General features: G+C 38.0%; 1 protein-coding gene across 16 annotated transcripts in view; it reads left to right on the plus strand.

The window, feature by feature from the left end:
- Positions 1-22,951, plus strand: part of HDAC9 (histone deacetylase 9) — a 1,067,281-nt gene that overhangs the window by 911,160 nt on the left and 133,170 nt on the right. For all 16 annotated transcript variants that reach the window (XR_011256609.1, XM_069587611.1, XM_069587612.1 and 13 more), the window contains one exon: positions 20,145-20,263. Coding sequence is in view for 15 of the 16 variants with exons in the window: in XM_069587611.1 (XP_069443712.1) it covers positions 20,145-20,263 (119 nt within the window). In the remaining variant the exon portion in view is untranslated. The remainder of the gene's footprint in view (positions 1-20,144; positions 20,264-22,951) is intronic.

Genomic DNA, 22,951 nt, shown 5'->3' on the forward strand with positions numbered 1-22,951 from the left:
CTATGACAATTAACAACGTAATATTTTTGAGTAAATATTAAATCTTAATTTAAATTATTTTCCTTTTGAGGAAGTTGAATTGAAATCCTTGTAATTTTCTAGAATTTTGACTTTGATTCTGGTTGCAAATGCCCATTGGAAAAATTCTTTGTTTTCTGGAAGCCATCTTGGTAATGGTAATCTAATGTCTTAGCTAATTAAATGTAATAGTAGAAAAATACATGAAAGTGAAGAGTGTTAGTCACTCAGTTGTGTCTGACTCTTTGCTACCCCATGAACTGTGGCCCACCAGGCTCCTCTGTCTATGGAATTCTCCAGTCAAGAATACTGGAGCAGGTTGCCATTTCCTTCTCCAGAAGATCTTCCTGACCCAGGGATCAAACCTGGTTCTCCTGTATTGCAAGTGGATTCTTTACCATCTGAGCCACCAGTGACACTCAGAAAGAAAAAAAAAAGTAACATTTTTACAGAAATGTATAGGACTTTTAAAATAGCATTTTCTCTTATATAAATGTAATCATATATCACATTTAACCTCCCAGATTTTGGTAGGTAGTATTCTTTTCATCCTCAACTAATGAAAAAGAAAGTAGAATAAAAAATCTCTGCTTACTAATAAATCTTATATAAAGTAATTTTAATTTTTAATTACTAATGATAGTGACCAAGCTATTATACTGTTTATAAAATTAATACTTGTTCATTATGGAAAACATGGAAAATATAGAAAAGTATAAAGAGTAAAATAGAAAATATTTCTTAGACTTCCAGTATATATGTGTAATCTAATAATTTTGCAAATTTTCATTATCTTTCACATGTATTTTGACTGTTGCATTTTAACATCAGCAATACCAGCATTTTCCTCATGTCATTCATTATTCTTAAAACACAGTTAAACTCAAATTATGAATATAAACCCTTCTATTATTTAAGTCAAATAACAACAAAATTTCTAAGAGCTGGGTAATATTATTTAATCACTTCCTGAGTGATGGACATTTAGCAGATTCTCAGCATTTTAACTATAGGTCAGACTTAAATTTGTCCTCATTTAAATGTGATTTTTTTCTTTAAAGAAAAAGTTGTAGAAGCTAAACTATCAGTTAGCAGATATGATAATTTTTTTAAGTTTTTTTAAATACAAACTGCCTAATTGATTTCCAAGAAGGACCTTAAACATTTATAACCCTACTAGGAACATATGTGAGTCCCAATTTCAATTCACCTTTACCAATATAAAATATTAATGTTTTAAAAAATTACTTTAGGATAAGCAGGAAATGGCATATTTTTGTTAATTTACATTTCTCTGATTACTAATAAGGTAGATTTTTACAAAAATCTTTAATGGCTATTCATATTGATTTCTTACATGTCAATTCTGAATAGTAATTTTAAAGATCTGTTTGAAGATTTATGAATATTTAGTTGGATAGATAAATTATTATAAATGGTTGCTTTTAATTTTTCAAATGAGAACAGTTTAGTTTATTTTATATTTCATCTTAACTATTTCTTTATCTTTGGGGGTTATCCTACACTCTTGCTACATTAGATATGGATCAAATTAGAACTCCTAGATCTTGAACTGGTCTCCTAGTAGAGGAGATGATGACTTGCACTTCAGAGCTGCATTTGGTGCCCAAGTTCTTCCTTCCTTCTCAGCCTCTTTCTGGCTATGCCTCAGGGAAGTGAATTACTAAATGAGCTTGCCTTTTGTCTTGTTCATCTCGTATTGTTACGCAATTAAAAGAAAAAATCTTGATGCTGCTGCTTCCCTCAGAAAGGCCACATCAAAAGATAGACTTCACCAAAAATAATACACACTTTTTCCGAAGACACAAACAGTTCCTTGAAAAGGATGTCATGCTGTAATTTGTTTTGTGAATTCTATAAACCACAGAACATTTACTTACAGTAAAGTTTGACCTTTCTTTTTCCTTTTTATGCCTACAAAGCTCTATCTTCTCTTCTTTGAGAAGAAATATAAAGGCTAAAATTCTCTTTAAAGTGTTTGTGTGTGTGTGTGTGTGTGTTCTCAATTGGATTTTATTAGAATACTGAATTCAATTTCTAGCCAGGGTGCTTTGACTTTATGCAATAATATTTTATGGAATGCAATCACTTGTGCAAAGACCAAAGAGAGGTCCATTTACAACTTTACAGAAAGAATATTCTGTGCTCATAGCATGATGGGAAACGCAATATGTATACTAAGCTCCTCATTGCACCCCACTGAAAGCAGAGAAATCCCTATGACTGATTTGATGGTAGTAAAATCTCTTTAGGGATTTTTTTTTGGATAAAGAAAGTAATAACAAGAAATGGGCACATAATTAAGTTTCCAAAGTGCATGTGTCACAGCCATGTCATTGTCCCTCTGGAGGGGAAATTTACTATTGACTTAGGCAGACATTTTTCCTGCTATGAGCCCATTTTTAAAAAATCAGCATTTCCGAATTCTCTAAACAATTCTCTGCTGTTTTAATATAAGAACTTTTTACTATCATTTGTGTTCCATTTTCCACTTATTATGACCATATTTTACAACCACTAGGTTGCCATGGAGATGAAAATAAACAAAGGTTTGGAAAGATGCATGTTGCAGAGACTTGTTCTGCCTGGCTGTCTTGCCTGTGTATGTGGACTGTATTATCTCTCAATGGACTTTCTTCTTCAGTTATCTAATTGATTTTCACCTAAGGCACACAGGTGAAAAAATTGTGTTCCAGTTTGTATCACATTTTCCCTAGATTCTTCTTAAAATATTATCATGACTTTTAAGAATAAATTGGTCTTTAGAAAAAAAGGAAATTTTGAAAAAATAAAGGAGAGTAAAGGAAGAGAAGAAAGGAGGATGGAGGAAGAAAGGAAGAGAGAGAGGAAGGAGCAGTAAGGTAGACAGGCGTGAGAGTCAGAGTGGAAGGCCTGCTGTGGAGCTAGTGTCTTGGTAGGTGTCCACCCACCAAAGAGAAGTAGCCACCTGCTTGCACAGACACAGGCAGCTTTGAAGAGATTCCTGGAAGGAATCGGTGGTTCTGGTGCATTATCTGGTGAAGATCCTAGTCCTTTGGATACCTGCAACTGGGTACTTTGTTAACTGGATAGTAGCAGAGCAACTGTTCCTTTCCAGCCATAGCTTTTAGGAAGAACTGATTTAGCAACACTTAAGAAACTAATGGGGCTTCCCAGGTGGTGCTAGTGGTAAAGAACCCATCTGCCAATGCAGGAGGCATAAGGCACTCAGGTTCAATCCCTGGGTGGGGATTGTGCTTGGAGGAGGGAATGACAACCCACTCTAGTATTCTTACCTGGAGAATCCCATGGACAGAGACGCCTGGAAGGCTACAGTTCATGGGGTCACAAAGAGTCATACATGACTGAAGTGACTTAGCATGCACACACACATTAAACTAAAGACATAAGATCATCTGCAAGTTACTGGACCCACATTTGGAATCATAATAAAATATTTCTTGAAGACTGCTGTTGCAAAATTATAGCCACATTTTGACATATTAAAATGTATGGTATTGATATCCGTTCATAAAATAATGATTGGAAAGGGACATATATAAACATATATACATTTCTTTCTGTATTTCAAAGCAAAAGGTTCATTTTAATAAAATTTAAATATTAATTCTTAAATTACTTCTAAAAACACCAAAATTATAGAATATATAATTATTCTAATTCTGGTTTGTTAATTTTTCTAAACCAAATTTAAATATAGAGTTCAACAAAAGCAAATATCTTGATTCAATTATCACTGTAGTTTTATATGGTAATTAATGAGTCACTTTATCCATTTTGAGACTAGCAATCTTACAATTTTTCTCAGCTTGCTATACTTGAGTTTAGGATTTTGCCTAGGAAGCTAGCATTGCTCTATGTTCAGAAAAACACCGAATATAATCATATAATATGACAGTCAGTGACAACGTCCCAAACCAGGAAGAGCTACTGTTGAGGATTTTTCTCTCAACTCTCAGCTCAGAGAAAGATTGAGTAATATCTCTGAATTAGTCAGAACTATTACTGGTTATATGACACATCTTAAGCAAGGAAAGTCCCTTAGTCGCTTAAAATATTCTTTTTTTAAAACAGAATTCTAAAATTAGCATTGACATTTTAATGTACTAAAGTGATATAAACTTACTAAATGTCACATTTAAAACTGTAATTAAAAGAATTAACTGTATGGGCTAGGAACATATATATATATATATATATATATATATATATATATATATATATGAAATTAGATATTTAAGCCCCATATATATACACACTCATATATTTAGTAAGATTATATATACATGTATTTTCCTAGTTAGAATACTTTGTGTGGTATTATGATACACATTTAAATGAAGCAATGTAGCAAGATTTAGAGCGATTATTATGCAAACTTTAAAAATGTACTATTTGTGCATAGTTTCTTTATTCTCATCAAGGATTTAGTCTTTTAAAAACAGTATACTGTGTTAACATCTTAATGTAGCGAAATAATATAAACTCATTAGATGTCATATTTAGACTTCTGATTTTCTTAAAAGTACTACTTTTAAAAAATCTAAAGAATTCAATTTAAGAATTTAGTGGAAATACTTTTTACTTGCTGTGAATTAGTTTTCTCTCGACTACAGTGTCCAGAGTCATCAAAGGAAAAACACACTTCAGAATTGACCTGAAAAGATAAGGGCGAATCAGTTCATGCTTTACAAAGATGTTGATCAAAAAGGATGTTGAGTTCAGAAAATTGTTTTTCTTTTCTCTCTTTTTTTTCCCCAGTTTTATTGGTATAACTGCCATGCAGCATTGCATGTTTAAGGTGTATAACATAACATTTTGGTACATACATATATATTGCAAAATGATAACCACAATAAGATTAATTCACATCCATCATCTCACATAGTTACAAGTTTTTCCTCCTGTGATGAGAATCTTTGGGATCTACTCTTGAAAGTGTTAGTCACTTCAGTCATGTCAGACTCTTTGCAACCTCATAGGCTGTAGCTCGCCAGACTCCTCTTTCCATGAAATTCTCCAGGCAAGAATATTGGAGTGGGTAGCCATTCCCTTCTCCAGGGGATCTTCCCAACCCAGGGATTGAACCTGGGTCTCCCACAGGCAGATTCTTTACCATCTGAGCCACCAGGGAAGCCGGAGATCTACTGTTACCAACTTTCAAATATTCAGTACAAGAACAGTCACCATACTATACATAATATCCTCAGAACTTAGTCATTTTATAACTGGAACTTTATACCTTTGGGCCATCTTCAGGCAAATTCATCACTCTTCCTCTCCCAATCCGGGCAGTGTTTTTTCTTATCAAAAAAAAATTGCAAGAGAACAAGAATAAGATGGAGGGGAAAGTATCCCTTTGATGTATTAGGTCTGAGACATAACAAATGTGAGAACTGCATATGACTTTAGAGACCATTTAAGTGAATCTCCTCTCCCTGCCCACCCTTCCCCCTACCACAGCCAGGCTATAGTTGAGGAAAGATAATTTACTGAGGTCACACAATTAAGAACAGTGCCAAGCATAGCAACTGGATGTCTTGAGTTGGAATCTTTCTACTCCTCTACGATTGTAATTGAAGCCAAATAATTCAATTAGATGGCAGGCAGTGGAAAACACTGCAGAATCTGGTACCCTTTGAAGGAGAGGCATCATTTATTTCATTTCAGTATTGATTTATGAAATGTAGAGAAGCTTGAGAAAGAATGAAAGACCAAGAAACATGAGCTGAAAGCATGAAAAATTGTAGGAACTATTATTCGACATTCCATTCAACACCTATTTATTGAGTGTCTGCCAAGTGTGAATCTGCCTACAATGCAGGAGACCCTGGTTCTGTTCCTGGGTAGGGACAATCCCTTGGAAAAGGGATAGGCTACCCACTCCAGTATTCTTGGGCTTCCCTGGTGGCTCAGCTGATAAAAGAATCCACCTGCAATGTGGGAGACCTGGGTTCGCTCTCTGGGTTGGGAAGATCCCCTGGATAGGAGAACAGCTACCCAGTCCAGTATTCTGGCCTGGAGAATTCCATGGATTACATAGTCCCTGGGGTAGCAAAGAGTCAGACATGACTGAGTGACTTTCACTTTCACTTTTGGGCTTCCCTGGTGGCTCAGCTGGTAAAGAATCCTCCTGTAATGAGAGACCTGTGTTTGATCACTGGATTGGGAAGATCCCCTGGAGAAGGGAATGGCTACCCACTCCAGTAGTCTGGTTTAGAGCATTCCATGGACTGTATAGTCCATGGGGTCACAAAGAGTCGGACATGACTGAGTGACTTTCACTTTTACTTGGAAGATAAGTGATTTGGGGGAAAAAGCAGAATAAAAGAGTTATGGGTGAGAGAGTTGGGGAGTAGATGTGAGAACAGGTGTTAGGGAAATGTCTTTATGAGAAAATAATATTTGAGCAAATATTGGAGTGAGGGTGGGGAGTTAGTCATCTAAGGAAGGAGCACTCCAGGCAGCGGGAAGAGCTGTATTCAAACCCCAATGGCCGGAGTGTGTCTGGCATGTTTGTGAAGAGAGTTCTGGCAGAGAGTGGTAAGAGATGGGCTCAGAGATGCTGGACAGCCTCACTGTGTGGAGACATGGGTCATAAAAGCCCTTTATTTTTACCCTGAGAAATATGATGGAGACTTCATTAAGTATATCAACCTGGCTGCTGTTTTGAGAGGATGTGTTCCAGAGGGTAGTGAAGAGAGATAATAGGTGTACTTCTCTGGAGGCTGCAGGTGTAATCCAGGGTGAGAATGTAGACACAGGCCAGGGCAGTGACAATGGAGGTGTTTAGATGTGGTAAGTTTCTGAATAGTTTGAAAGTCTAGACAACAGGGTGCCCTGATGGACTGGACATGGGTCTGAGAGAGAGAAAGGGGGATGCCAGAGATGGAAAATCACATCAGTAAAGAAAAAGGAGGATGATTAAAAAGAGAAAGGAACAGTGTGTGTGTGTGTGTGTGTGCGTGTGTGTGCATGTGTGTGTGTTGCTTTGTGGCTTTGTGAAGAAATGGAGGGTAAAGATATCAGGAAGAAGAGCAGCGTTGCTCTGGCTGGTGTTGGTGGAGAACACCAGTTATACTTGGTGTGTTTGGAGCTCCCAGCACTGACCCTCTTCGCAAATACCCATGGTAATCCCTTCCTTTGGTGCCCTCCCAGAAGGGCACTGGTCCAGTGGTGAGCGAGGTGCTGGGGGCCATCCTGAAGCCCAGCCACCACAACCGCTGCCCGGAGTCTGGTTAGCAGCTGTTCTTTGATGTGCTGCCTTGACCGCGTCTCCAAGCATGAACTCTTCATGAGGCGTTTTGTTGGGAGCATTCTTCTCCTGAACTGTGTGAAAAAACATGTACAGATGGATGAAAAAGCGTGCATGCTCTAATGTGCATTTTAATTTTGTAAGGAAAACCTAAAAATAAGTCCCTATACCATTTGAAAATGTTTAATTTTATAATCTGATGCTTTTAAGCAGTGACTTACAGTTAAACTAGAAAGAAAAATGTAGGCTTAGATTTTCACCTATAACTCACATTTACATTGTTTAAATAAAGTAATTTATTTAATGTGCATTGAATAATGAAATTTATAATGTCATTATAAATTATACAGGGAATCAGAAGCTGCTGCCTCAAGTGTCAAAAGGACCTCATCATTCTCAAGCACATTTTTAAGTACTTTGCTTCATTGATGAGGTCAGAAATTATATAAATCACATCATACCGCTGCCCTGCTCAAAACTTTTCAGTTTCCCTTGTTCAAAATGAAATCCAAAGTCATGATATCCTAGAAGGCCCCACACTGACTTGATGCCACCTTTCTGGCCCCACTTCCAACCATATTTCCTTGCAGTATGCCCTTTGCACTAGCCACAGTGACCTCATGGGCTGACCTGAAGACACTAGAGATGCTCCCGCTCCAGGTCCTGTGCACTGACTGTTCCCTCGGGCTGCACTTCCTCCTCACTTCTCACGGTGCAGTCCTCTGTTCAGGGTCCCCACTGCCAAGCAGCCTTCTCTGAACACCCATGTCTAAATGTGCACCACCTCCTGTGACTTTGTCTATGTTATTTCCCACCGTAGTCCTTACTACACACTTGCTTATTTGTGACACACTGTCTTTCTCCTCCACTGCCGTGCAAACTCCATGAAGGCAAGAGAGCAGAGATTCTGTCTACTCTGAACCCTGGCCTTCCAGCAGTGCGTGGCACATCACAGGTGGTTGGGTCAGATGTGCTGAGTGAGGAAAGTGAATGGGGTGAGCTTTGTGATGCTTTTATACTGTGGTCTACTCCAGTTCTTGAAACACTTGACACCCTCAGCCCCTGGTTTCCTCAGCATCAAGCTCTCCTGTTTCAGATGGGTAGGGCCTGGGATCTGCTGGCCTTCACAGACCCCCTCTGCTATGTACATCATATGCTCCAGTCATTCTGGATGATTTTCACAAGGCTCCATGTCCTTTCAGATGTCCATGCCTTTGTGCTTGCTAATCCATCTGCCTAAACTGACCTTCCTAATTTTACTTCCTAGCAATCTCTTACACTGATTTCCGAATCCCCTTTTCATGTCCATTCTTCAGGTGAACTTCCTTCATACCACCTTCCTCCCTGTTGTCTACCCATACACTTCTGTCTCTTGGTACATTACTTGTGCCTGAATTCCTACCATACTGTACTACAAAGACACATTTCCTAGCTACTTCAGCTTATTCATATCTTTGAATCTGGGGACAGTCCCAGTGCCTCTCATGTAATACGGGCTCAATAAATGACTGCTAAATGAATATAAAAATATTGAGTAACTGAATTTTTGAAATATTGATTTGGCTGGACTGGGTCTTCATTGCTGCATGCAGGATCATTGATCTTTGTAGTGAGGTATGGAATCTTTAGTTGCGGCATGTGGCATCTAGTTCCTTGACCAGGGATTGAACCTGGCCCCCTGCATTGGCAGCATGGAATCTTTGCCACTGAACCACCAGGGAAATCCCTCTAGAATTTAAAATGTTCTGAAATGCTTTAAATTTTGAGTTGAAGGCTGAGGAAGCAAGCTTTTCTTTTCCATAAAGTCAGAGCAGAGCATGCTCCCCTGCACAGGGCTTGCCGAAGGAGTGACCAGCATAGCATGCTGTTGACTTGACAGAGGCTGAAGTGAATCATGGGAAATCACTAGCGGTGTTCAGTTAGGCCCAGGACATGACTCAGCATCAGTGCAGGCAGTTCTTTGGCCATTGGCTAGAGCTGAAATAAAACCAGAAATCTGATTCTAGCTGCGGAGATTTCACATTAAAATCCTAAGGAATCTACAAAAAAAAAAATACTAGCTCTATTATAATAAGTAAGGTAAGCAAAATCACAGGATACAGGTTAATCTACAAACACCCATTTTATTTCAATATTTTATTAGTACACATTTGGAAACTATGTATTTGTCAATTTTTAAGGTTTGCAATTTATTTTTTCCTTTTAAATAAATGTTCACTGTTGCACTTTAAAAAAAATCACAGTTTTATAGAAAGGGACTTCCCTGGTAACTCAGTAGGTAAAGAATCTGCCTGCAGTGCAGGAGACCCAGATTTGACCCCTGGATCAGGAAGATCCCCTGGAGCAGGAAATGGCAAACCACTCGAGTATCCTTGCCTGAAAAATCCCATGGACAGAGGAGCCTAGTGGGCTGCAGTCCATGGGGTCACAAAGAGTTGGGCACGACTGAGCAACTAACAGCATCAGTATTTCGTAGGAAGAAATCCAGAATGGGATTCTTTTCTCCTTACTGTGTTTAGTGTCTAAACACCTGATCTGTGTCTCCCTTCAGTGTTAGTAGTAGAAGTAGTAGTAATACTAATAGTAGTATTTATTTAATTTTTAATCAGAAGATGATTGCTTTACAACATTGTGTTGGTCTCTGCCTGGGTATACATATGTCTCTTCCCTCTTGAATCTCTCTCCAACCTCCCACCCCACACCATCCCTCTCAGTTCAGTTCAGTCGCTCAGTCATATCCGACTCTTTGCGACCCCGTGAATCGCAGCACACCAGCCCTCCCTGTCCATCACAGACTCCCGGAGCTCACTCAGACTCACATCCATCGAGTCAGTGACGCCATCCAGCCATCTCATCCTCGGTCGTCCCCTTCTCCTCCTGCCCCCAATCCCTCCCAGCTCACGGTCTTTCCCAATGAGTCAACTCTTCGCATGAGGTGGCCAAAGTACTGGAGTTTCAGCTTCAGCATCATTCCTTCCAAAGAAATCCCAGGGCTGATCTCCTTCAGAATGGACTGGTTGGATCTCCTTGCAGTCCAAGGGACTCTCAAGAGTCTTCTCCAACACCACAGTTCAAAAGCATCAATTCTTCGGCGCTCAGCCCTCTTCACAGTCCAACTCTCACATCCATACATGACCACAGGAAAAACCATAGCCTTGACTAGATGGACATTAGATGGCAAAATAATATCTCTGCTTTTGAATATACTCTCTAGGTTGGTCATAACTTTTCTTCCAAGGAGTAAGCATCTTTTAATTTCCTGGCTGCAATCACCATCTGCAGTGATTTTGGAGCCCCGAAAAATAAAGTCTGACACTGTTTCCACTGTTTCCCCACCTATTTCCCTCTAGGTTTTTATCCCATCCCTCTAGGTTGACCCAAAGCACCAAGTTTGAGCTCGCTCCCTGCGTCATCACAGCAAATTCCCACATATGTGTTTCCAAGCTGCTCTCTCAGTTTGTCCCTTGTCCCTCCCCCAACTGTGTCCACAAGTCTGTTCCCTGTTTATAAGCTTGATGTACTTACTCTCTCTAGCATGAGCCTTGTTTGGGAAGCAGACATACAGGAATGGAGGAGGAGGACTGCTTCTTAAGGAGAGCACGACAGAGTCTCCAGTGGTCAGGAGAAGATGGAAAAGCAAAGATACCAGTATTATTGCTTCAGTCATTTGTTGTCCAGCAAAGAAATTTGTGTACAAATCATCAGCGCGCCCTCTTCATCATTCTCCTGTGTTGCATACACTACTACTTCGGTCCTATGCCTGTGTTTCTTTGATTTACTTCCTTCTTTTGTAGAACTACGTTCTCAAGTATGTTATTTAGAAAGAGGCTTTGGAATTATGCTTTTGAGACCTTACATGTCTTAAAGTATTTTTAAGTATTAATGACATACTTGAGGGCTTCCTTGGTGGCTCAGCAGTGAAGAAGTTACCTACCAAGGCGGGAGACACAAGTTTGATCCCTGGTCCAGGAAGATCCCACATACCGTGGAGCAGCTAAGGCCCTGTGTGCCACAACTACTGAGCCCGTGCTCTTGAGCCCAGGAGCTGGGAGCTGCAAGCACTGGGCCTACGTGCCAGAATTACTGAAGCCTGCTCATTCTAGAACCCATGCTCTGCAACAGGGAAAGCCACTGTAATGAGAGGCCCACACACTGCTCCTAGAGAGTAGCCCCCACTTGCTGCAACTAGAGAAATGACCATGTAGCATGAAGATCCAGCCTTGCCAAAAATAATTTTTTTTAAGTATCATACTTGAATCCCAGTGCATAATGGCTGGAAGTGAATTAAAGTTTAAAAATAATTTTCCCTCAGAATATTAGGACAGTCAGTGTTGCTGGTTAGGATTTTGATGTCACTCTCATCCTTCATCTCTTTTGAGGGTGACTTTTTTTTTTTAAGGAACCCTAGGGATTTGAAATTTCCTGAGAATATGTATAAGTGTGTATTTGTTGTTATAGATAGAGCTTGGCACTGGTTGAACTTATCAAATCTGTAGACTTTAGTCATTTTTCAGCTCCTAAAATTATCTTCTACTATTACTTGAAAAATTCCTCCTCAGCATTCTCACGGATCCTGTTATTCAAATACAAGGCTTCTATATTGATCATTCATGTCTATTTTTGCACATAATAGTTTATCTATTTGCTTCCTTTTATAGGGGACTATTTCAATTTTACTTCTTCAGATCCCTTACTAATTTATACAACTGTAGTTTTTAAGTTCTTTCCTTGTTCTTCAGTTGTTCTTTTTCATAACAGCATATCTGTGTTTTAAAGATACAATGATTTCTTGAATCTCCTTGAGATTATTACTTCTGTTCCTGACCTATCTCTGTTTTGTCCAGGGTTGTTAATATTTACGTTTATTTTAAACTTTTTTTTCTTCATTCTGCTGAGTCTCCTTATGTTGGGGAATTCCTGCTTTGCCATCGACATTTATGAAAATAGTCACTGGTGTCAGTTTTCCTGTGCTTGTATAAATGGGTCAGTCGGGTGTTCTGTGTCAGCCAGTATGGATTAGAGTGTATAGATGGCCAAATCGCACTTAGGATTCGCATTCTAGAAGATGGCTTGTGGTCTAAGTATCTTCCTGTGCTTGCTCAGTCAGCTGTGCCCGACACTTTGTGACCCCATGGACTGTAAGCCGCTAGGCTCCTCTGTCCATGGGATTCTCCAGGCAAGAATACTGGAGTGGGTTGTTATTTCCTCTTCCAGGGGATCTTTCTGACCCAGGGATCAAATCTGTGTCTCCTGCACTGCAGGTGGATTCTTTACCCACTGAGTCACCTGTATCTTCCTAAATGACTGCATCTTGGGGGACAGTATCCACATAAAAAGGCTTGGCTTTCTCTAGACATCCTTTTCTTAAGAAAGAATCATGTGAATGTTTTGCCTGGGGTTAAACACTGGTTGTTGGCATAGAGGAAAGGTAATTAAGGTGTTGAGCTTTAGTCCTGGTCCTCTTAACCAGCTAACATTTTAAAACTTTATTATTTCCAGATCTGCCTCTTTTTCTTACACCATCCCTATTTCTTCAGTGGGGTTCCATTGAGTATATCTCATCTCTTCTATGGTAACCTTTTTTGTTTCAGTCTTTTCATATGCACTTGGTCAGTTCCCCTTTTCTGGAGATTTATTGAAAATATCTATTTGTTGCCAACTCTCCTATCTTCAGTTTTTGTTACACATATATTATTTTTTGCGGGGTGGGTGATTCTGATACTTGGTAGTATTTTGTTTTAAAGTACTGCTGCACTTATGGAAAAGTTACAAGAATATCACAGAGCTCCTACATGCCCTACACCCAGCTTTCCATAATTTTAGAAACTTATAAAACCACAGTAGAGTTTTCAAAATTTAGAAATGAATATCTGGGTACTACTCTTAGCTAAGCTGCAGTCTTTATATGGGACTGCACTTTCCCCTTTTCAGGTCCAGTCCAAAGCCTCACGTTGCACTCAGCTGTCATGTCTCCTTGGTCTCCTCCCATCTGTAGCGGGTTCTTAGACGTTCCTGACCATGACTTTTAAAGTGTACTGGTCATTGTATTTTGTCAAGTGTCTCTCAATTTGGGTTTGTCTGATATTTTCTAATGATTAGATTTGAGGTTGTAAGTTTTTAGCAAGAATACTACAGAATTGATCCTCCTGTCTCAGAGAGTAGTGATGTTGATATGTCTTATCACAGGAGACTGGAGATACTAATCTTGATTACTCAATTGTAGTAATAGTTTATTCAAATAGTTATTTTCTATTTACCTCAATTCTTCTGTACTTATTAGTTGAAATTTTTCTGTAAGGCAGAGGTATTTTTTTTCTTTTCTGTGTTTCTCCTATTATTTTTTAATTTCTGTGAGAACTCTTGGACTTGATTCTATGGATTATAATCCAATAATGTCATTATTTGTTTTGTTCATCAGACTGTCTCACCTTTGGCCATTGGGAGCTCTGTTACCTTGGCTTTTATGCCCTGCTAACATGCCCATCTCTTTCTGAGCATTTTATCATTTTTTGTCACCTGATGTTCCAGAAATATCTTGTATTTTCCCTGCTGTCGTCCTGGATTCAGCCACTTCTCCAAGGATCCCTGAACCTTTTTTTTTTTTTGAAGACTGATGCTAACTGTACTCTTTGCCACTGCACTGTCATTGCTTTCAGGAAATACATAATAACCCATGTCTACACACATATCTAAAGGTTTTTCTGTATCTATCTACCTGATTTATATTTAAAACTATGAGTTCATTTGTATATTGTTATAATTTTCTTTCAGTGGGATATTGGGATAAGATGAGGGACTAACACATATGCATTGTTCCCTGTCTTTTACCAGAAAACCCAATTATTCAGATAAAATTTTAAATGAATGCTTTTGAATATTTAAGATTTGCTTAAGAAAAATCTGCTTAAAAGAGATCTGTGGTGCCTTAGTTTCATCAGTTTAAAAGAGAACTGAACATGAAAGAGTTTAATACTAATAATAGAAAAATAAATAAGATTTAGCTCAAAATTTAGGACATCTTTAAGCCAAACAACATAGTAGGCACTCAGTAAGCATGGTGTCATACAACTCTTATAATCATGCATCACTAACTTATTCAACAAACAACTACCACTCGAACGCAACTCTAAACATATATATTTTAAAATGGAAGGCATTTAAAGTGATGTTGTTGTTCAGTCTCTCAGTTGGGTCTGGCTCTTTGCAACCCCATGGACTGTAGCATGCCAGGCTTCCCTGTCCTTCACTGTGTCCCAGAGTTTGCACAAACTCATGCCCATTACGTTAGTGAGGCCATCCAGCCATCTCATCCTCTGTTGTCCCCTTCTCCTCCTACCTTCAATCTTTCCCAGCATCAGGGTCTTTTCTAATGAGTTGGCTCTTTGCATCAGATGGTCAAAAGTATTGAAAGTATTGAAACTTCAGCTTCAGCATCAGTCCTTCCAACAAATATTCAGGGTTGATTTCCTTTAAGATGGACTTGTTTAATCTCCTTGCTCTCCAAGGGACTTTAAGACTTCAAGAATCTTCTCCAGCACCACAGTTTGAAGGCATCAGTTTTTCAGCACTCAGCCTTTTTTATTGTCCAGCTCTCACATCCATACATGACTACTGGAAAAACCGTAGCTTTGACTATATGAACCTTTTTAGGCAAAGTAATGTCTCTGCTCTTTAATATGCTGTCTAGACTTGTCCTTGCTTCTCTTCCAAGGAGCAAGTGTCTTTTAATTTCATGCTGCAGTTATAGTCTACAGTGATTTTAGAGCCCAAGAAAATTAAGTCTCTCACTGTTTCCATTGTTTCCCTGTCTATTTGCCATGAAGTGATGGGACTGGATGCCATAATCTTCAAGTTTTGAATGTTGAGTTTTAAGCCAACTTTTTCACTCTCGTGTTTGACCTTTATCAAGAGGCTCTTTAATTCCTCTTTGCTTTCTGCCATAAGGGTGGTGTCATCTGCATATCTGAGTTTATTAATATTTTTCCCAGCAATCTTGTTTCCAGCTTGTGACTCAACCAGCCCAACATTTCGCCTGATGTACTCTGCATGTAAGTTAAACAAGCAGGTTAACAATATACAACCTTGATGTACTACTCCTTTCTCCAGTTTGAACCTCTTTTTTCCAAATTTTCTTTTTTTTCATATTTTTGGAGCAAGTTCAAATATACAGGATTGATCCTGTGAAATAAACATTTTGAAAGCCTGTGTGAATTTGCAGGCCAAATTTTTACTCTTCTAAGGTTAGAATAATTTTTTTTTTTGAGGCAAAATTGAACATTTATAAAAATGTTTTGTTGGATGGAACGGTTTGTATCTCATTCTCTTTTTCAGTTTATACCTTCATTTTAATGGGGGCATTCACTACCTTCTTTTGTATTTGTGGGAGATATTTTCTTTTTGTTTTGATATTTTGAATGTCTGAAATTATTATGTGCTCTCAGTTTTGCATCTTGGATGTACACAAGATTATAAGTTTTAAAATTTTTTCTGTAGATTTTTCCTTCATATGTTGATTTTCTAAATGGGTCCTTCAAGTTTCTTGCCATTTTTTCACATCTCTGTTTCGTGCTATACTGTCTGAGAGAATTTATCAAATTTATCTTCTAAACAGTCTATTATACATTTTGTTTGCTATTTCTTTTTTTTTAATAACACCTTCTTTTCATTATGTACCATCTTATGTCTTTGAGAGTAATCCAAATTTCTGTAATTATACTCTCTTCCCTGCATTCTCTCTCCTTTGCTGAGTTCCCTTTCTTTTATTCATCTGTTGGCGTGTTACTTTTGTTGTCATTTATGCTAGAGACTTTCTTCACACAGTCCATCGTATCTGAGAAAGGGGCACCAAAAAGATAGTTGAGAACTCTGTGTGACTGAGAGGGGCTTTTGACTGGTGATCTACTGAGGGAAGATAGGGGGGAAAATATCTGACTGTTGGTATGAGTGACTCATAGATGTCAGACTCTCTGGGTATTTTCTCTTTGGCCAGTTTGTTTCGATAGTCATCTTGCTTTTTGTGGCTCCCTCTTTATAGATTTGCACTTAACTTCAAGTTTTCCCCTCCATAGATCAACTCTAAGTTTCCCATATTATGTTGGTAGCCCTTGTCTCCTATCCTATCTTTTTCTTTCAAAAATATGTACGTATATATTTTATATCCAGATACTGAGAAGCCTTTATGAAGAAGGTAGTAAGTGAGCTGTGCCTTGAAGGATGTTTATCCTCCAGTCAATCTTACAAGTATAAATTGATTGGGGAGACAAAAGAGAAGTGGAAGTGAGAAGGAAAGGAGGTGGAAAAATCTAATGCATGGTTATTGTAATGCATATGGTTGAGTGGACAACATTGCTTAATCATCTACCTCCATATTTTCCTAAGAGTAGTGTTTGTTAATTCTTCAAGAGATGGGAATACCAGACCACCTGACCTGCCTCTTAAGAAATCTGTATGCAGGTGAGGAAGAAACAGTTAAAGCTGGACCTGGAACAACAGACTAGTTTCAAATGGGAAAGGAGTGTATCGAGGCTGTATATTGTTACCCTGCTTATTTAACTTATATGCAGAATACATCATGAAAATGCTGTGCTGGAAGAAGCAAAAGCTGAAATCAGTATTGCCAGGAGAAATGTCAATAAATAACCTCAGATATGCAGATAACACCACCCTTATAGTGGAAAGTGAAGAAGAACTAAAAAGCCTCTTGATGAAAGTGGAAGAGCATGATTTGGGAGAATGGCATTGAAATATGTTTAATATCATATAAAAAATGAATCGCCAGTCCAGGTTTGATGCAAGATACAGGATGCTTGGGGCTGGTGCACTGGGATGACCCAGAGGGATGGTACAGGGAGGGAGGTGGGAGGGGGGTTCAGGATGGGGAACACGTGTACACTTGTGGCAGATTCATGTTGATGTATGGCAAAACCAATACAATATTGTAAAGTAATTAGCCTGTTAATTACTAATTAACAATTAGTAATTGTTAGTAATTAACCCAATTAAAATAAATAAATTTAAATTAAAAAAATAAAAAAAAGAGAGAGCTACAGTTCTAAAAAACAGTACCTCCCACCCCAATAGTCACAGTATTCTATGTTTTCCTTGTTGAAATTTGGCTTTGGCAAAAGTACATAAAATAGAATTATAGTGAGAATATATGTAAGAGGCAAGGCTCACAGAAGTGAAAGTCTTCCTTTGACTGAGATGCAATCATGTAATAGATAAAGTTGTTCAGAGGCATTTCACATGTATCTCAAATGTTGGATTCAATTGAATGTCCAGCCACCTCTGAATGCATCTTTATTAAAATCTGCAATTCCTGGCTCACAAAAAAAAAAAAAAAAAAAGAATCCTTGCCAAACTGCTTGGGCTTTTAAAACACAACACAGGTGACATTTGTCAGAAGGATACCAACAAAGTAACCTGCCAGCATAGTCTAACTCTTCTTCTCTGGTTAAAGTATTTATCTCAAATTCTGGTCTCACAAATTGACTAGTTATAAAATCATTACTGAGCATTCTGTGTACTTTATTTGAAAGTATTTTCTGGTTTTTTTTTTTTTTTTAGTTGAAATAAAACTGTTGTACAATTAAAAAAAAAAGTGAGAGCAGAGTGAAAAAGTTGGCTTAAAACTCAGCATTCGGGAAACTAAGATCATGGCATCTGGTCCCATCACTTCATGGCAAATAAAGGGGGAAACAGTGAGAGACTTTATTTTGGGGGGCTCCAAAATCACTACAAATGGTGACTGCAGCCATGAAATTGAAAGATGCTTGGTCCTTGGAAGAAAAGTTATGACCAACCTAGACAGCATATTAAAAAGCAGAGACATTGCTTTGCCAACAAAGGTCCATCTAGTCAAACTATGGTTTTTCCAGTAGTCGTGTATGGATGTGAGAGTTGGATGATAAAGAAAGCTGAGTGCCGAAGAATTGATGCTTTTGAACTGTGGTGTTGGAGAAGACTCTTGAGAGTCCCTTGGACTGCAAAGAGATCCAACCTGTCCATCCTAAAGGAGATCAGTCCTGGGTGTTCACTGGAAGGACTGATGTTGAAGCTGAAACTCCAATACTTTGGCCACCTGATGTGAAGAACTCACTCATTGGAAAAGACCCTGATGCTGGGAAAGATTGAAGGTGGGAGGAGAAGGGGACAACAGAGGATGAGATGGTTGGATGGCATTACCAGTGCGATGGACATGAGTTATAGTAGGCTCCAAGAGTTGGTGATGGACAGAGAGGCCCGCCATGCTGCAGTCCATGAGTAGGTCACAACTGAGCAACTGAACTGAACTGAGTGTTTGTTATCTAAGGTAGTACATTGGATTAATCAAACTAAATAGATGGAGTACCTTGAGAATACACTCTTGATTCTTTGAGACAGTTTATTGCAACATCTAATATTCCAACATCATATATCATATATGTTATTTCATGCATATGAAAAGTAGTTAATTCCTAACATGTGACACTTTTATGAAGATTATTGGTATTATTAGGAAGGAAAAGAACTGAATATCTCTCCTAATGTAGCTATATTAGAGATTCTTAATTTTATTAAAGAATAAAATAATAAACATATGCATGATAAACAAAGTTGGATATTCACTTAGTTACACTGATGGATAGTTCAGATATGAGGCTTTCCAAATGTCAGCAAGACTGCTGTGGAAGTCACTTGTACATTTATGATATTGAAGACTTGAACTTTTATACTTGTATAACAATTGTAGAGTTATTAAAGACATTTAATTCCTTTTTATCTCTATGTATGTATGTTTCAAATAAGTATTTTTTTTAATTTTATAACTTGAACAACAACTTGTCTACATGAAAAAGATTGAAGTATAAAACTAATATGTTGTTATTATAAAAAGATCTGGAAATTTGCACATTTCAAAAAGATGAAAAGAACATAATTGTGTCACTATTCAAGGATAGCTATTTTAATATTTGGTTTAGTTATTTCTCCCAAACATACAAAAGAGAACTTACTGCTTTTAATTCAGTGTAGGGTGAACTAGTCCCATTTCATTTCATTAAATAGTCTTTGAACGTTTGGATTTAAATGATGGCACACTCGTTGTGAAGCCTGCATTAAAGAACTATTGGGTTTTATAAAGCCCAGTAGCATCCACTAGTCACTGGCTCTCAAATCCAGCTCTGAGGAGGAAGGAGTGAGTGAGGCTGCGAAGGTAAGGAGGTGAGTGCTCAAGTGTCCAAGTGAGGCCAGCAGGGGTGGCAGTCAGGGATGAGGCAGCTGCATTCCTTGTGTCTCTGACCTTGGACTGGCTTAACATTATAATCTGGATCCTATTAAAGGAATTTTGTGTTTTTCCTTTGTGAGAGTCACCCCCTACCACGACAAATATTTAAAAATGTTTCTTAAAAAAAGTTGGAAAAGCAGCTTTTTCCCCAAAGAAATTTATAGTTCAAATTTACACCAAGTTCTTACTAACTGGAGCAAGCCAGGTTTTCACTAAAGCTTTGCCTTTCCTCTGTAAAACATTAGTCACTCCCTTGGAAGAATCAGTTTTTTTATAGGCAGTGGGATAAAACAGCCACAGATGTTCATGTAATATGACGGGCTTTAGAATGTACCTGCAAGCATTTTTTTTTTTTTTTTGGAGAAAAAGATGAAAGAAAAAAGACTGAATTGGGACGCAAAAATAACAGTGATTGATTCAGTATTAAGGAAATGATAAGTTTTTGATCCTCTCAAATAGTGTTTTCTTTTTCCCTTTTCTTTATTCTTGGGAAGTTCTTGAGATTGTGCCAAATCATTTTCACTGCACAATTTTTGAAGGTATTTGCCATTCCCATGTGTAACTGGTTGCCTTTTTACTGTGCAGAACTGTAGTGAAGCCTGTGGCCACAGAGTTTGATCCAGACATGGTCCTGGTTTCGGCTGGATTTGACGCATTAGAAGGCCACGCCCCTCCTCTGGGGGGGTACAAAGTGACAGCAAAGTGTAAGTAATATGCAGGATATTTTTTTTAACATGTACAGAGTAAACTTAGGTGAAACATTCAAATGATTTTAAATTTGATGTTTATGGCTCTGTCAGATTCATCCCTCTGTAGAAATTGGCCTTTAAGAAAACAGTTAAATCATTCCCTTTGGTGGACTTGAAGGGACATTTCAGAACCTTTAGTTTTTCAGGAATCGTGCTTTGCTATTTAAAGACAGAAGTGATAGGGTTTCTGTTTAAAATATGTTAAATGACATAAGAGGTCTCGAAAAGATACAGGGCTTTAGCAAGTAGACTGGAAATCACTGTGTTTACTTCATTGCACTTTGGATAGAAATAGCTATTTCCCAGGGTTTCCTCTTCTAGCTTTGAATACAAAAGTGAGGCTCTGTACTAGCCTATGGGTAGCACTCAGGGTCTCTACTGGTCTTCTCTTGTTGCAAAGATTAACTTTTTGGATGTGTCCCCTAGCAACTAGACACCACATGAACAAATGAATTTTGTGTCATATTGCATTTGAATAACATGACCTAGTGGAATCTGGCTAGAGATTCCACTCTTTTAGAAGGATTTCTGTGCTCTCCAAGTATGAAAACAGGGCATATGTATAGTCCACACATGCAAATATATTAAAAAAAAAAGATGAAGGAATCATGTAAAATAAGTAAAATTACACCAAGAATAGTACCTACTATTGTATATTTTAGTGGGAGTTGAAAAGAAATCGAAAACAACCCAAGCAGTTTTAAGTGAGAGAGATGAGTTTGGAACAAATGCGTTTTATTAATTTGAAAAGAACCAAAGAAGCAGTATTATGCCAGCCTTTGTTTTAAGTTGGCGTCTCATATGATGATGGAGTTTCTGCACTTTAATTCTTCCAGTAACATTGTTAGGTAGTAGCTATTTTTAACATCTGTTATTTACTCAGTGTTCTTGGTGCTTTGTTGTCTATTGAGAATATATTAGAAGAGGCAACTCTGCAAACACAAAGGAAGCATAATTCATAATTGTGGTAACACTGAATAAGGGAGGTGTTTGTTCACATCAGATATCTTTATTATCCTTGTTCTTTGTGAAGTTCCACTCCCAGGGAGTTTAGTCTTTTCACTGCAGATAAACCTCATTTGGGTCAAGACTGGTGACTAGTTTAGTCTAAATAAAGGGGGGAAATGCTTGTACCCTAGACTGAGATAAACCCAAACAATAGAAAACACACGGAGCAAAGACAGAAATCTAGAAAAGGTATCCTTTGCTGTTAAATCCAAGAGTCTCCCTCAGAACAAGGAATGTCTGTTCTTGGGTATTTCTTCCTGCCAACAAGAAAAGTTGTAACAAGCTCAAAGTAGCTGGAAGGAACTAATCTTTTTGTTTGCTTATTTGCTCATTTTTTGCCAAGTCAGATTCGAACTCAAGTCTCATGTTATCTTGGAAGTTTCTACCTCTTGTTAGCTTCAGTGCAGCGCACCAGGACCTTCATTTTATAACGCTTCTTTGTCACTTGGGGGGAAACCTCTTTGTTGTTCTCTATCCCAGAAGATGATCTGTAATTTCTCCAGTCCCTTCACTCCCACCCCTCCTTATCTATTTCTTCTCATCTTTATCTTTTCTATTCAACAGACCATTACTTCATTACTAGGTGACTTGTTTCCTAGGAAATACAGACAGAGACTAATTTTAAATGTTTTAATAATGACCTTTTGTTGAGTATTCACAGTTTAACAAGGAAAAGATAAACAGTTAGGGAAGGAAATCTCAGAACCCAAAGAGGCTATCTAGAACAACTTACATATTTCGTAGATGAGAAAACAAACTTATTTTAACATCTGAAATAATTGGGGCTAAAACCCAAGTACTTACCCTGAATTTGTAGTTAGATGAAATCATATAAGCTTTTACTGGACATTGTCGAAAAAGAAAAAATGTTTCATAAAATACATAGAGGATAGAGAACTTGGGTGAACACTACGGAGGACGTTTTGGTGCTCAAGACCCCTAACTTCACAGTCAGTCAGCGACTGACAATGACAGTCCCATGCTACCTAAAGGAAAAATAGCAAAACATCATAAGCAACTGTCTGTATAGATCAGCTCATGCAGGCCTGAGTATGCCAGCTATATTTTCTAGAGAAGCTGCCATACTGACTGGGTACAGGTTAGAGTTACCAGACCACTGTATTGTTGTTCCCCAAGTAGTTCACATGTAGTCATTTTTTCTTTCTAACCACCCAGCAGATGCATTTATGTTGTCAATTTCTTGTTATTTATACAACAATTAACATTGGCCCTTCACTCTCCTATACTGTAAGTCATTCTCTGTTTGAGGAGAGCCCCCAAATGAGGCTAGAAATGGGACTAAAACCTAAAGTATAAAAGTGGAATTTAAAGAAGCAAGTTTCCTTCCTGATGTTTTTCCCATTCCTGCAAAACTCACCCTCGCCCATAGTAGAATGTTTAAGGATCTTAAGAATGTAGTTTGGAGGATACTGGCTTGTCAGAGATGCTTAATTTTATTGTCTTAGCACATTGGATAAATCCTCTAAAACTTTTACTTGTTATCTCTCATATGAAAAGATAAGTCAAAATAGCACGTTCTTTTGTTTCTTCTAAAAATCTAATTAAAGTTGATTCTTGGCTAGTACTGTTCTTCCTTCCTGTTTTCTCCTCTCGTCTCTTTATGTATTAAGTGTT

The sequence above is a fragment of the Ovis canadensis genome, chromosome 4, assembly GCF_042477335.2.
Source record: "Ovis canadensis isolate MfBH-ARS-UI-01 breed Bighorn chromosome 4, ARS-UI_OviCan_v2, whole genome shotgun sequence".
Classification (NCBI taxonomy): Eukaryota; Metazoa; Chordata; class Mammalia; order Artiodactyla; family Bovidae; genus Ovis; species Ovis canadensis.